The following is a 13,289-nucleotide window of genomic DNA, read 5'->3' on the forward strand; positions in this document are numbered from 1 at the left end:
ATGTGTGTGATTTAATGAAGCCACGTTTCAGCTTTAACGGTTACCCTTCCCTTCACTTCACTCTCTGCAACGTTTCGGTAACAAATTATTGGTAAATTTTGAAGAAGAAAAAAAAGGCGAAACCCTAAATTACAAAAAAACATGGGTATGGGTTGTGTTTGCAAAAGATGATGAATCCATGTCTGAATCAGGTTGTGCCTAACTTTTTCTAGGAACACTAACTTCTGTTTTCTAATATTAGTATTACGTAGTGTTCTTTTTACCACAGTGTATGCGAGGAACATTTATATCAAATTGTAGGAATGTTTTTGAAACAAATTTAATTATGTTTTTACCAAACTCAACAAATTTTCGTATGATAAATATTCTGAGATGCATCTGTCCAATTTCTTAATTTCAAATAAAAATTCATTTCAAGCTTTTTTTTTTCATTTCAAGTTTCTAATCAATGAGAGGGGAAAATGATAAATACCTGTTGTAAAAAAAATTATTCATTAGGTTAACACTATTAAACTGAAAATATATTAGTATAACCGAAATAGTGATTAATACTTTAGAAAATGGTGATTAATACATAACTACAAAAATATTATTTATTTTAATACAAAGACTACATGAAATAGAGTATAAAGACAATCATGAAAAGTAAATAAATGTCATTTAAAGTTAAAAGTTAAAATTATTTAGCAATTTTTTAAGTGTAAAATTATATTGAAACTATTTGTTTTGTCTTACACCAATTATGGGATAAGAGTGAAGAAGACTAAGATAAGATGTGAAATTTATTGTTAAAAGTTACTTTAGTAAGTCTTTTTTTTTTTTTTCTTTCTTTCTTAAAGCTACTTTTTTGCATTTATTTTTATATAAGAAAAACCTTTTTAAATTGTTAAGAGCTTACCAATTTTTTTTAACAAACAAACTTTTCTTCGAATTTGTTTCACCTGAGCTTTTCTTTTAATTACTAAAAAAAGTCATTTTTGTAGCAAAGAAGACTAAACGCAAAATCTGTTAACTTATCTATTTTTCAATTACATCATCCTTTTTGTCTTCCTAATGATATAATAACATGCATATATAGTAAATATATAGTTAATGTAATAGTTTATAGAGTTCGGGTCAAATGTCATATTCTGTGCAATTAATTTACACGTGACGAAACTTTTACTCAATTAAGAATTAAGATATGTAAGAAAATGTAAAATAGTGTATGATATTAATATGTCAGAAGAAAATAATATGACACTGCGACTGGCAATAAATTCCCAAACGAAAGGATACAGAAACTAAATAATACTATTAATTACGTGTATACCATACCATATAACAACTATACAAATTAATAATAAGAACAATACAAAAAAAATCTAACAATCTCCTTTCAAAGTCATTGTTTAAAAAAAAAATATTGACTAGAGATTATTTATTAATTTCTTGATTCAGACACGAGATGAATATATTGTTATATGGGTAAGAAAGTGTATTAAAAGTCTTACATTGACTAGAGATAATGCCAATTCACAATATATATAAATAGGTGCAATCTTCTTTTAGTAAACTAGTTTTGTGGAGTTTAATTAAACTTAAAACTCACTTCTAACGAGTATGATTCATATCAATCATCTAAACTTTCTATTTTAAGTGCAGCATAATGGTTAGTTGTTGGTCATGTGAGTTCTGTTTGTGCTTAATTCAAATATGATAGCAATATGTATTTATTACAGTGTGTTGGTGTTTGAAAATGAGTCTAGTTTGTTGATCAGGTATACTAAACTTACAATGAACTATTTTCATGGCCAACATCGCTTTGAAAATCCTAGTTCTGTGGTGGTTTTTTCATGGAGAACATTGACTTTTGTGACAAAATTTTCCTCGTTCCTTCTAATGCTGATAGATTAGTTAACCCACAACGGTTCTGGTTAAAGTTTGGTATATGGGTAACTAAGAAGTTGAACTAACACTACTTACACCATCTCACAGTTTTGGTATAAAACTCCCGCATGGAACATTTGCAACATACGCTCAAAAAACATACCCAAACACTTGCAAAGATCAAAATGTATTCAACCATGGCTCCTTTCGGTTTGTCAACAACAGTGATTTTTTCATTTCTTGTTCTAACATTATTGTCTGCAAATAGCCACACAATGGTTGTCGGAACCCGCAATCTTTTAGAACCAACATTATCTAAGCCAGAAGTGCCACAACTTCCCAAAGTTCCTGAGTTACCTAAGGTTCCAGAAATACCCAAAGAGTTACCAGAATTATTCAAAGTTCCTGAGTTACCAAAAGTTCCAGAATTACCCAAAGTTCCTGAGGAGTTACCAAAAGTTCCAGAATTACCCAAAGTTTCTGAATTACCTAAGATTCCAGAATTACTCAAAGTTCCTGAATTACCCAAGATTCCAGAAATACCCAAAGTTTCCGAGTTACCTAAGGTTTCAGAAATACCCAAAGTTCATGAGTTACCTAAGGTTCCAGAAATACCAAAACTTGAAGCACCTAAAGTTCTAGAATTGCCTAAATTACCTGAGATACCTAAGATTCCTGAATTTACTAAAGCATTTCCAGCTACCCATCCTTGAGCTTGAATTCTGGGTTTTGCAGTCTTGAGCTACATTCCAATGCCCAGTTCATGTTGTTTGATGAATGTGAGATTATTTTTTGCAACAACTTGAGTTGTTGAATTGGTTTACTTGTATTTTGAATCATACTAGAAGTTATGTTCAGTTTTAAAGTTGTTTAAATCCTTTATGTATCAGTTGCTATGAATTCAATAAGATTGTAGTATTTAAAATCTGAGTATATAACTTTCTAAATCTTGTGCTTTTAGTTCATGCTGCGTCATTTTCTTATTTTAACACTTTCGATATACAATTCTAAGCCTTTTCAAGAGGTTTATGATGAATATTATTATCTACATTTTCCACGAATAATTATGTTAACACGTATGAACTTGTTAAATAAGAAAGCTACACAATTACAATTGAAGATGTAGCTTGAGAAATTAAAAAAAAGAAGTTATTCTTTAACTTAAAAAGGGTGTTAAGCTAAGAAATGGTTTTAATTTAAATTTTATTCATTTAATAAATCACTAGTTATTAATATTTAATAAGTAACTTTGATTTTTTTTTATGAATTTTGTTTATTATTTAATGTATAAATAAAAACGTTAAACAATTTTTTTGTAATGAAAATATTAAAATTTGTTTATTAGATCGACATGGTTTTGAATATCTTCATACAAAATTTATATTTAACTGGAGAAACAGGAAGTGAGGTTGAGAGAAGAAGATGGCAGGGTCAATGTCAATGTCAATGTTGCATCTCTGTTTCTTCATTCTCCTCGGAATCTTAACAAGAACTTCTGATGCCGTTCATGACAAATGCGCCGCCTGCAAAGCCGTCGCGGTATGTTCTATGCGGTCCTCATTTTCTCTCCAATCAAACTCAACATTGCATATATAATATAGATCCATTTAATCCTATCTTCTATATCACTTTTATTAGATGATGTTATCGAATCACGTATCGTGGATTTGATCTCATTCTTCATTTGATATGTTGTGGTAAATCATTTGGAATTTAGGTCTGACGATGTTTGCACTTTGCAGGAGGAGCTGGAGATTGGGCTTTCCAGCGTAACGTCTTTATTTGTGTTTTTTTTTTTTTTTCAATTTTATGGGTCTTTATTTTTAGGTTGCATGATCGAATATTGAGACACTGCGTTTCCGCAGGAGAGGCCACGGAATCACTTGGATATGCGCTATCGCTTGGACTCCAAAGGTCAGCGTGAAGGAAAGCTAATCGATTACACGTACGTATATCTAAATATGTGCCTATATCCTCTTCAATTTCAACACCTCTTTTAATTATGAAAATATGTTTGGATTGATGCAAAATGAGGAAATGGAGTGGAGTGGGATGGGAAGATACAAGGTTCCTTTCAATTGGAGGGTGTGTGATATGAATCTACTTTTTGGATTTTGCTCCTTAAGTGAGGAAAGTGTAGTTTAGGTGATAGAATGCGTTTTCATTATGGATTATTGAAAAATCATCGGTTGAAATTGTAAATGATTTTAGAGTTTATATGTATGTATTTAATTACATCATATTTCTCGAAGTTAATTTTATAATTAACGATAATGACTTGTGAGGGTATTATATTCTTTGAAGTGCGCTTTCGTGATTCCATTTCAGTCTTATATTCAAACATACTGGGGAATTGTTGAAATTAATAGAGTGGTAGGGAGTTGTTGGCAGCTGAATCTTCTACCTTTTCATTTTTCAGAATTCAATCTGACATCTGACACTGAAACATTTGGTCATCTGATTTCTTCAAACAGTTGTATTTACATCTCTGTATGTTGATCTCTCGAATATAAATGTTTTTGCTCTTCTTGGTTACTAACATCTCATGACTGCATAACTTTGAAACTGTTTTATACAATATACAGAGTTAGCGAGCTTAGAGTTGTTGAACTTCTCGATGGCCTTTGCGAAAAGATGGAAGATTATACACTCAAGGTACTTAGTTACTTTACTTGTTCTTAATTGTTCCAGTTTCTAAATCTGCATGTTTTTTGCTGTGTTAGTGTCTACATTTCTGAATTGAAATTTACTTACAAATGCATCATACTTTTTTTATCGAATCAACTACTACTCCTTTTCTCCCTTTGCTTATGTCATATTTAGATACTCTAAAATGGTTGTTATTGGCTTTCTATTTCCATCTATTTTTGCAGAAAGGTACAAGTACCAATGAATGGATCAAAGTGAATAGCTGGGATAACCTCACAAGTATGTAATCTATTTCATCCAGCGTTGATCTAGCATACTCCACTACATGGAAATTCTCACTCTGTTTTACTACCCATATATTTCCAGATGGGTTCTTCAATCTTAAGTATTTAAGTTTTCATGGCAAACAATAACTTGGGAGTGTAGTTTAGAAAACACCCATCCTTTATTTTAATGTGGTGACTGTCTTTTCTAGAATTTGGGGCTTTATGTTACTCAACAGTGCAGTGACATATTGAACAGTGAAAAATTATAAGAGATTAAAGATTACTTTGCTTCTTGTGGCAAAATGTATAGGGCTGTTAAATTTAAGTTATTCTAAAAATTCACACAAACAAGACAAGAATATATATTTTATTAGCATTTTGAATGCTATTCTTGAGTTACTGGAAAGAAGACCACTGCAATTTAATAGGATTATTCTAGTATTCAATATTACGTTTGTTTGAGATGTTTGCATGATAATTTATCAACTTGTCACATGGGATACATACATATGTCTTGTTTTGAAATCCTTATTTCAATGTGTGGCATGATTATGGGGCCTTGGGTATTATGGAGTGCCCAAGTACCACATCAAGTAGTATGGATGTTCAAGTCAAATCGAGTTGAGTAGCATGGTGGAATATTTAAGTGTTTTTTTTCCCCTCTTGTTCGTTAGTTTTTTTAGGGTGTTATCAATTGGTGTCTGAGCTAGTTTTTGGTAACCCAGAAAAGCCTGCCTATTGGTATAATGATTGGGTGCCTGAGTCCCATATTTAGTCGATGTATTTGAGTTGAGAGTGGGTTTCCAAGTGGTTGGGGTACTTATCATTTCTTTAGTGGTTTCATTCTCCATTGATGGCTAGCTTTGAGGGAGGGTTCCCAAGTTTTTGGGTACTTATCACATGTTCTATTTGATGGGTATTGTTCACATATAAGTGTATCAAACTAACCTTTGAACTATTGCTGTTTGTTGCATTGTGAAGACTATTCCTGTGTTGGCATTTTAGTTATTTGCTTTTTTCTTTAATGCAGCAACTAAAAAAACTAGAGATTTTTTCATTTTTCATGGTAGTTTTCTGAACAATACTCTATTTTAAATTCTTCTCTTGGCAGATAAGCAAGAAGCTCGGGCATATTCAAAAGATATATCTTCTTACTGTGGAAGGTAAGGACAACTAGCTGTATACTTTTACTCTAGTTATGTTTTTTAACAAGGCTACTTATGGCATCAAAGCTTTGCCTTTATCTTTGCAACAAGTGATACTAAACTTTTGTATTTCATTTGTGCACAAACCATCTCTGCACTATGACCAGATTACTTGAAGATACAGAGGATGAGGTGAATTTTCATGTTCTGATTTTTCAGCATTTGGTGCATATGTATTCATATGCGTTATATGACAATGATGATTTTTTTTGTCTAAATGATGCTATTTTGCAGTTGGCTGAATTGATCAAAAAAGGATCCGTTAAAGTAGGAGGTGTGAGCAAAGTTCTTTGTCAAGATTTAAGCAAACATTGCAGTCCAACGAGGTAATTTCAAAGATAATTGTGGGAATTTATCTTAACTTATTGGTTTGCTTGATAAGCCAGAGATACATTTGTTGAATTCATGTTTTGTAATGGTTATTTGGGTGTCAAATTAGGCTGAATGTTCTAAAGATAATATCTTTGTTTATTGATTATGAACATTCTAACTTTTAGCATTAGTGAGGTGGCCTTCCTTCTGGCCTATCTTCCTAGTAATAGGGTTTCTAGGTACAAATTAGAATGCATCGTTGATGATTGGTGGTAGGAAGCTTTGACCCATGTAAGATAGTTTCGCACTCTGTAGGTCACCGACAAATAACTTTGAACGGTTCAGATTATAATAGAATAAATAATGCCTTTGATATTGTCATTATTAGCTTTAAAACTTGCTTTGCATTTTTTATTTTATGTTCTGGAAGTCTCAAAATCCATTTACATCAAATTCACACCATATGAAGATGACTAGAAATGGCTATATTCATACAGTGTATCACATGCGGCGGAGGTCGATGACGATGAGAATGAAGAGCTCTAAAACCATGGAACTACGGTGGCTGAAAATATCAGCTTTTGGGGCAGTTAAAAATTGACAGAATGGATAGGATAATTTGTTACTGTTGGAATGGTCTTTGTTCTCGTTACAGTAGAAGACTCTTTCAGCAATATGGTGGACCGAACCCTAATTATTAAGTTAAGGGTTGTGCTCTGCGCTCTAAAAATCTTATTTTGTTTTCTGTATTTTATAGATATTTGGTAATACCTAGTAATTCAGATAGATATAACGTCTACTGTTAAATAATAGATACATTACTGAGAAGTCAACTGAGTTTTTTTAACTTATTTTTAGTGGACCCAACACTGCTATTTAAAAAATTTAAGAACTCTAACCCTTATCTCTTAAAATTAGTTGCACTTCACGTCACATTTATTTCTTCTTGTTGAAACAGTAATTCGGTTCTTATGTAAGAAGTCAGTTCTTTTATAAGAAATGATGTTACAACCAAAAAAGTCATCAGAATAAGTTAACATCTTTAATAAAAAAATTGTAGATGGCCTTGTAATTTTGATCTAGACTATAGTGAAAAATGTTTCATCCGTATCCGAGATCAACACATTATTAGAACATTAATCTGCAAATTTTCAGCCTATTCTCTAACATTCAGCAGTTAGTATGGTGCTCTGATCATGATGTGTGTTGTCAGAGTATACCTACCACCGGCTCACACTGCTTACTGGTTAAACCTTTCAGCGATTCCCTTTATTCTTTATAATGTCAGGGATGAATAAAGAAAAAATAAAATATACATGTGGAAAAAGTATTGTATCCACCTATCTCGCATTTCTTCTCTCACTCGAATTATACTATTCTTGAGAGCAAAGTAATCGCAAGTGATGAATATAATCCACGAAACTGAAGAAACTTGTGATCTCATAATCTCATATGTACAACAAGACAGATCTAACGGGAGTTAGGAAGGTGAACAGATAAAAATAAGCTCGAAATGTATGGGGCAGCAATGGAGAGAGAAGATCCTCCAGCAACCTCCATAACAATGATCAGTATCAGATTTTTATACACACAACAATATCCATCCTTTCTAAACCTAAACAACCATAAGGAAACAACACTAAGAATCCAACACACCCTTAAGTAAATTGAGACCTTCTGCTGATATACTCCTCCTTACCCGAGAAGGAGGTGTCTCTATCCTAGGAGGAGGATCTGGGGAGAAACATATGACTATAACAGTCAAATTATCACAGGAGTTACGCTTGAGAGCCTCTCTAACCAGTTCTCTTGAACACCTTTGAGGATCATTATGTATCATTAGTTCTTTCCTTGCCATTGTCACAGCAAATTGGTTACTCATTACATCCCACAGGCCGTCACAGCCCATGATCAAGAACTCGTCATCCTCAGTGAGGATGATTTCCTGCAGCTCTGGCTCAGAACTCAAGGGACACGCAGAACCCTTCGGACCCTTCATGTGCCAGTCTCCCAAGGCACGGGAAACAGATAACTGCCCATTCAGGTATCCATCGTACACCACTCCACCAAGTTTCTCAATCCTTAGCCTTTCCGAAATGCAATCTGGTTTCTGGTCTTTTGACATCTCAATTGCTCTACCTCGCCTCCCCAGTACAGCTCTGCAGTCCCCGGCATTCGCAACTATCATGTTCCTGTCCACGATGAAATTTCACAACTTGAGAAAGATTGCCAATAAAACTGCATTTGCAGTCTCCACATTAGCATGTTGAAAACTCGTAAGTTTCTTACCCAATCACTTCTATAGTTACTTAGAATTTTAGATTCGGTCATTGACGAGAGAATCGATCTTTAGAATTTTTTATCTGATTCCTTTATATTCGGGATATAAGGATAAGGTAAAATAACTTCAGTCATTGATGAGGAAATCGATTTTTGATATTACAAGTTTTATTACATTTATGATTTACCTGTTATGTGTTCGAAATAATTGTGTTAAATGTCTTCATCAACCACTGTCTTGATTTACTTTATACTTTAAAGTGAATTGTTAACTTTAAAGGAGTAAGATACCGGAATATTTTCCAAAAAGTTGATTAAATAAGTCCCACTACAATGCTATCGGTTACTGCTAGGGGTGATGATGAACCAACTTCCACATATAAAACTTACAGTAGAATCTAAAAACCGATATGCTAGGAAGGCGACTAATACATGCCATAATTAGTGAAGCTGATACTGAATCATTGATATTACATAATTAATATGATCATAATGGAAATTGATTACCTTCCGGATACAAGAGCAGTTAAAGCAGTGGTCCCAGAGGAGATATCGAGAGAACTAGAATCTGCAAATGCATAATCTGCTTTCAGAAACGCACTTGTAATTGCCTGCCCCACGCAGGTTGGAAAATGGGAGTCTTCAACTATGAATTTGAGGATGTTATTTCTTATGAACAAAGCTGCGTCTGTACCACCATGGCCATCAAACACCTGAACAATTAGGAGAAGTTAATCAACTGCTGAACTCAACATGAAAACAATATAGTGTCTCGATCACAGCATGTGAGCAACAAAATGAATGAAACAAAACAGTATCTGCTAGTAAAGAAATGAATCATCTCCTATGGTCTATATAACTCATTTGTCCCAATTACCAGCTTAGTCAAATTTTAACTCATCTCATCAATAATATAGGAGTTGAGAAAGGTTGGATTGTAAAACCCAACTTTCTGATGAACATTGACTCTTAGAGGGTAAAGAACAAATGCATCCAAGTAACACGTAAAGCCGTGTATTAACCAAAATATCAGGCTTTATCATAATAGCAAGTGTGTAAATTATAAAGCCAGGTAAACAAAAACAAAATATACGAACCCCATAAAAAGCTCCAGGTAAAGGAATAGTTGAGGCAGGACCCATATGCTGAATAAGATCATCAATGCATACGTGTTCGTCTTCCATATACTGTTTAGGTCCTCTTTCAGCACAACTTCCTGACCGAAATATTGGTAGAAACTCCGTCTTTTCTTCAGAAGATGACTTGCTTCCAGTAACCCCCACATCCAAACTCTTCAAAAAGTTGAGAGAAACAGAAAAAATCAGATAATCAACACTTTCGAAATTACCATGAGAAATGGAGAAGTAAATTATATTAATGTGAGAAACGAACTGAGATCCCAGAAGCTTTGGAAAGAATAACAAACCTTCAGCGTGTAAGTTCATATTAGTTTTGCAAGATGGATCATAAAGTTTGACCAAAACATTACATAAAGCTACACAATCTTAAGGCAAACAGATAAAGAAGATAAAAGCCTAACTTAAAATAGCAGCTAGCAACAAAAAGAGTAAAAAACAGTGACATTAAGAATCATTTTAAACCAAAATTACAAAACATGGGAGAAAAGATTAGCAAAAGAAATCCATGTCTAACAACAAAGCCAAATCAGATGAAGATGACAAACTTACCAAATCTGCTACTGCCATCAATCTGGTGGTGCTAACGCTGTGCCTCAAACTCGAAACATGCCGCGGAGGCTTACCCTTGGTCATTGGTTTTAGATTATCCAAATCACCTGATTTATCATCTTCCATCGGAAATGCACTGTCTTTGTCCTCTATCACAGTAAAAGGAGGAGGCAAATTCATTCCCACAGGCATAACCACTCCCAAATCATACATACAAAACCCAACAATTACTAAAATGACAACTTCACAATTATGTGTGTAGTAGCGTATTTCTCAGGGAATCACGAACTGAAGATTTATTAGGGTCCCACCGAACAAATTCACAGTGAAATGACAGGATCCTGAAGGTATGTGAATTCTAACTCTGCCACGGCCACCACTGATTGCTGATACAGAAAATAGAAGGTACCCAAAGAAGTACCAAGGAATGATTGGATCCAATAAATCCAAAAGTCTAATGATTACAATTATGATGTAAAAGATGAAGTCTTGGAACAAACACAGATGTGAGTTTCAATAAATAAATAATAATTGGGATCAGGTAGACGAAGAAAACACAAAAGAGAGTAGGTGGTAGAATCATTAAATGATGCTAAATTTTGCACATTACAAATTGAAAATAAGGCACCGAAAATTGCGGTTGAAGGAAGCCTTCACGTCCACAACAAAACCAAAAGAAGAGTGAGCCACCTAGAAAACAAAACACTGTTGTTGTCTTGAATCGATGAAAGAAGGACGAAAACCTAAATCGATGTTGTTATATTACCATTGTTCCAACAAAATCAGGGTAGAGACAAACAGAACAGAAACTTATGCACGGTGACCGGCGATTCCAGGTTAACATTGTGCCTATGGCGGTTCTGGATGGAGAATGACGCCACGTGGAGAGTTTCTATTGGATGTTGGGGATGACCTGGAAGCCGTTGGATCTGTGTTGAAGGAAATGAAGGGCTGGTAAAGGCAAGGGAGAGTCCTTGGATTCTGATATGTTGGATTATCATTATGTCCACGTGTCCCAGAGAAGGGTTTCATATTATTATATCTGGATCATAGTATTAGATACTTTGTATCATGTTTTCTCAGATTAGGATGGTTCAGGGATAATTTTTTTGTCTTATAAAAATGGTATTTAATAATGTTATATTTTTAATTAAATTAGTCAAATAATCTATATTGCTAGAATAATTTTACAATGCGTTGTTAGAAGGATTTTTTTTTGGAGGATCATTTAAAACTAAATTTAAAGTAACTGAATTAATTAGTTTTATTTTAGGTTGTGTGACTAGTGATTGGAGAAAACTTGGAAGTGAATATTGTTTCTTTCAACACATGATTGTCTAAGCTATTATTTATGGATACATTCTATTTTACTGTGCATTAGCCAACTGTAACAAAACATATTTTTTTAAGTAATGCTACACTTACTCATAAAAAGGACACTCACTTATTACTATGCACAATATCATACCAATCAAACAAAAAATTTTCCACTTGGAATAATCCCAAATATGTTTATTTTTAAAGTCAAACTATTGTTCATACATTGGATTCTCAGAAGGCATGATTGGTGTTTTCATTCATATTTGTACATAAGTAGTGGATGCAAGATTTGGTTGAACATGACACACAGTTACGTATTTATATTAAAGATAAAGTTAACATTTATTATTTTAATATATAATTTAATTAACACTTTTGTTAACGATGAGTAATTTATTTTTTTGTATATTTATTTTAATAAACATAGTGCTATGTTGTTATAATGTTTGCACCTAGCGATTAACTGTTTTCATATGAATTCATATGGATGTTTAATAATTATTATGTACTATTTTTTATCAGAGTAGTTCCTGCTATATTAATTTTCTTTTGCATATTATTCTTTTATTGAATATATTTTTAAATTTAATCTTTAAATCCAATTTTAAATATTAAACTTTTAACATATTTTTACCTTTTCAAAATTGTATGTCGAAAAATTAATCTGTAATTAAATATTATATCTATTTAATTTTAAATAAATGAATATTTAAAAAAATATTAATTATCATCGTATAAATTAATTACTTTATAATTATTATTTTTTTCAAATTTAACTTTACAATTTTTTCCTTTTTAAAATATAATTAAATACATTTTTGTAATTAGTTATATTAATTTTAATTTTTTTTCTGTGACATTACTTATAAATTTTCTATTTCATTTTTTCTCACTTTAAATAATCTCATTTTTATCTTATTTTTTTCTTTAATTTCTATAATGTATTTGGATCATAGATATATTATGTTTTTGAAAATAAAGATAAGGTAAAAAAAAAAATATAATGAAAAAATTATATTAGTAAATTTTGTTTTTACTAGTGAAACTTGTAATCAATTATGTTTATAAATAACCAGTGAAAACATGTGCACTTTTACTTCTTCTTTTTTTTTATGATGAAATATAATTAAATTATATATTTTATTATATATATTTTTATTTTGTAGATAACTTTTTTTATCATGGTTATTCTAATTTTAAGAAAATGGTGGAACTTAAACAAAATGGTTACAAATAATTAAAGGATAAAATAGAAAGTAAATGTGGAGACATAGAGAAGAATCTCTTTAAATAAAACATTTACGATATAATTAATTATATTTATAAATAGTTAATTATTATTTACATTTTTGTAATTGATTATATCTATAATTGTAGTTATTATTTGATTAAAAAATGGGGAGTGAAATATTATTATAGAAACAAATAGTTTTTTATTTTATTTTAAAAATCTATATAATAATATTTTTATTACATTAATTAAAAAATTTGACTTAAAAACAATAAAGTGATTTTTTTATATTTTATTTAAGTTTTAAAATTTGTTCAATGACATAACACTAATAAGTGATTCTTTGTAAAGAAAAAAAAATATAACAGAAGATTCACCTTTTTAATCTATAAGATTATTTAATAAAATTTACTTATCTTTCTATCTTTCACACTTAATTCATTGAATTTAATGACTATATATTGACAAC

The 13,289-nt window shown here is 31.7% G+C and overlaps 3 protein-coding genes across 5 annotated transcripts; 2 read left to right on the top strand and 1 right to left on the bottom strand.

Annotated features, from left to right (window-relative positions):
- The first annotated feature begins 2,021 nt into the window (after positions 1-2,021).
- On the top strand, positions 2,022-2,802 carry LOC114162807 (protein PELPK1-like). The gene has a single exon (XM_028046781.1). The coding sequence runs from the start codon at positions 2,055-2,057 to the stop codon at positions 2,580-2,582; it is 528 nt and encodes a 175-aa protein (XP_027902582.1). The 5' UTR covers positions 2,022-2,054; the 3' UTR covers positions 2,583-2,802.
- Positions 2,803-3,240: 438 nt separating this feature from the next.
- Positions 3,241-7,152, top strand: LOC114163045 (protein seele). Its single transcript, XM_028047096.1, has 9 exons — positions 3,241-3,408; positions 3,612-3,638; positions 3,735-3,814; positions 4,455-4,524; positions 4,743-4,797; positions 5,896-5,947; positions 6,097-6,121; positions 6,224-6,315; positions 6,799-7,152. The coding sequence occupies exons 1-9, from the start codon at positions 3,292-3,294 to the stop codon at positions 6,845-6,847; spliced, it is 567 nt and encodes a 188-aa protein (XP_027902897.1). The 5' UTR covers positions 3,241-3,291; the 3' UTR covers positions 6,848-7,152.
- A 553-nt stretch (positions 7,153-7,705) lies between these two features.
- LOC114163044 (probable protein phosphatase 2C 27) lies at positions 7,706-11,128 on the bottom strand. 3 transcript variants are annotated; one of them, XM_028047095.1, is made up of 6 exons: positions 11,036-11,128; positions 10,880-10,959; positions 10,270-10,418; positions 9,679-9,873; positions 9,089-9,294; positions 7,706-8,493 (listed from the first exon to the last, which is right to left on the bottom strand). In XM_028047095.1, the coding sequence occupies exons 3-6, from the start codon at positions 10,393-10,395 to the stop codon at positions 7,941-7,943; spliced, it is 1,080 nt and encodes a 359-aa protein (XP_027902896.1). In that variant the 5' UTR covers positions 10,396-10,418; positions 10,880-10,959; positions 11,036-11,128; the 3' UTR covers positions 7,706-7,940. The 3 variants fall into 3 exon arrangements, with proteins under 3 accessions (XP_027902896.1, XP_027902895.1, XP_027902894.1); XM_028047094.1 differs by having other exon boundaries at positions 10,270-10,655; XM_028047093.1 differs by having other exon boundaries at positions 10,270-11,076.
- Positions 11,129-13,289: the final 2,161 nt, after the last annotated feature.

This window comes from Vigna unguiculata, chromosome 9 (genome assembly GCF_004118075.2).
Source record: "Vigna unguiculata cultivar IT97K-499-35 chromosome 9, ASM411807v1, whole genome shotgun sequence".
In the NCBI taxonomy this organism is placed as follows: domain Eukaryota; kingdom Viridiplantae; phylum Streptophyta; class Magnoliopsida; order Fabales; family Fabaceae; genus Vigna; species Vigna unguiculata.

Bases quoted from the DNA above. Each gene is read 5' to 3' on its own strand.
- LOC114163045 (XM_028047096.1), top strand. From the start codon at position 3,292: ATGGCAGGGTCAATGTCAATGTCAATGTTGCATCTCTGTTTCTTCATT. The intron at 3,409-3,611 runs GTATGTTCTATG...TGCACTTTGCAG, and splicing joins CCGCCTGCAAAGCCGTCGCG to GAGGAGCTGGAGATTGGGCT. The intron at 5,948-6,096 runs GTAAGGACAACT...CACTATGACCAG, and splicing joins ATATCTTCTTACTGTGGAAG to ATTACTTGAAGATACAGAGG.
- LOC114162807 (XM_028046781.1), top strand. From the start codon at position 2,055: ATGTATTCAACCATGGCTCCTTTCGGTTTGTCAACAACAGTGATTTTT.
- LOC114163044 (XM_028047094.1), bottom strand. From the start codon at position 10,482: ATGTATGATTTGGGAGTGGTTATGCCTGTGGGAATGAATTTGCCTCCT. The intron at 9,874-10,269 runs GTAAGTTTGTCA...AACTTTTTGAAG, and splicing joins TGATGGCAGTAGCAGATTTG to AGTTTGGATGTGGGGGTTAC. The intron at 9,295-9,678 runs GTTCGTATATTT...CTAATTGTTCAG, and splicing joins TACCTGGAGCTTTTTATGGG to GTGTTTGATGGCCATGGTGG.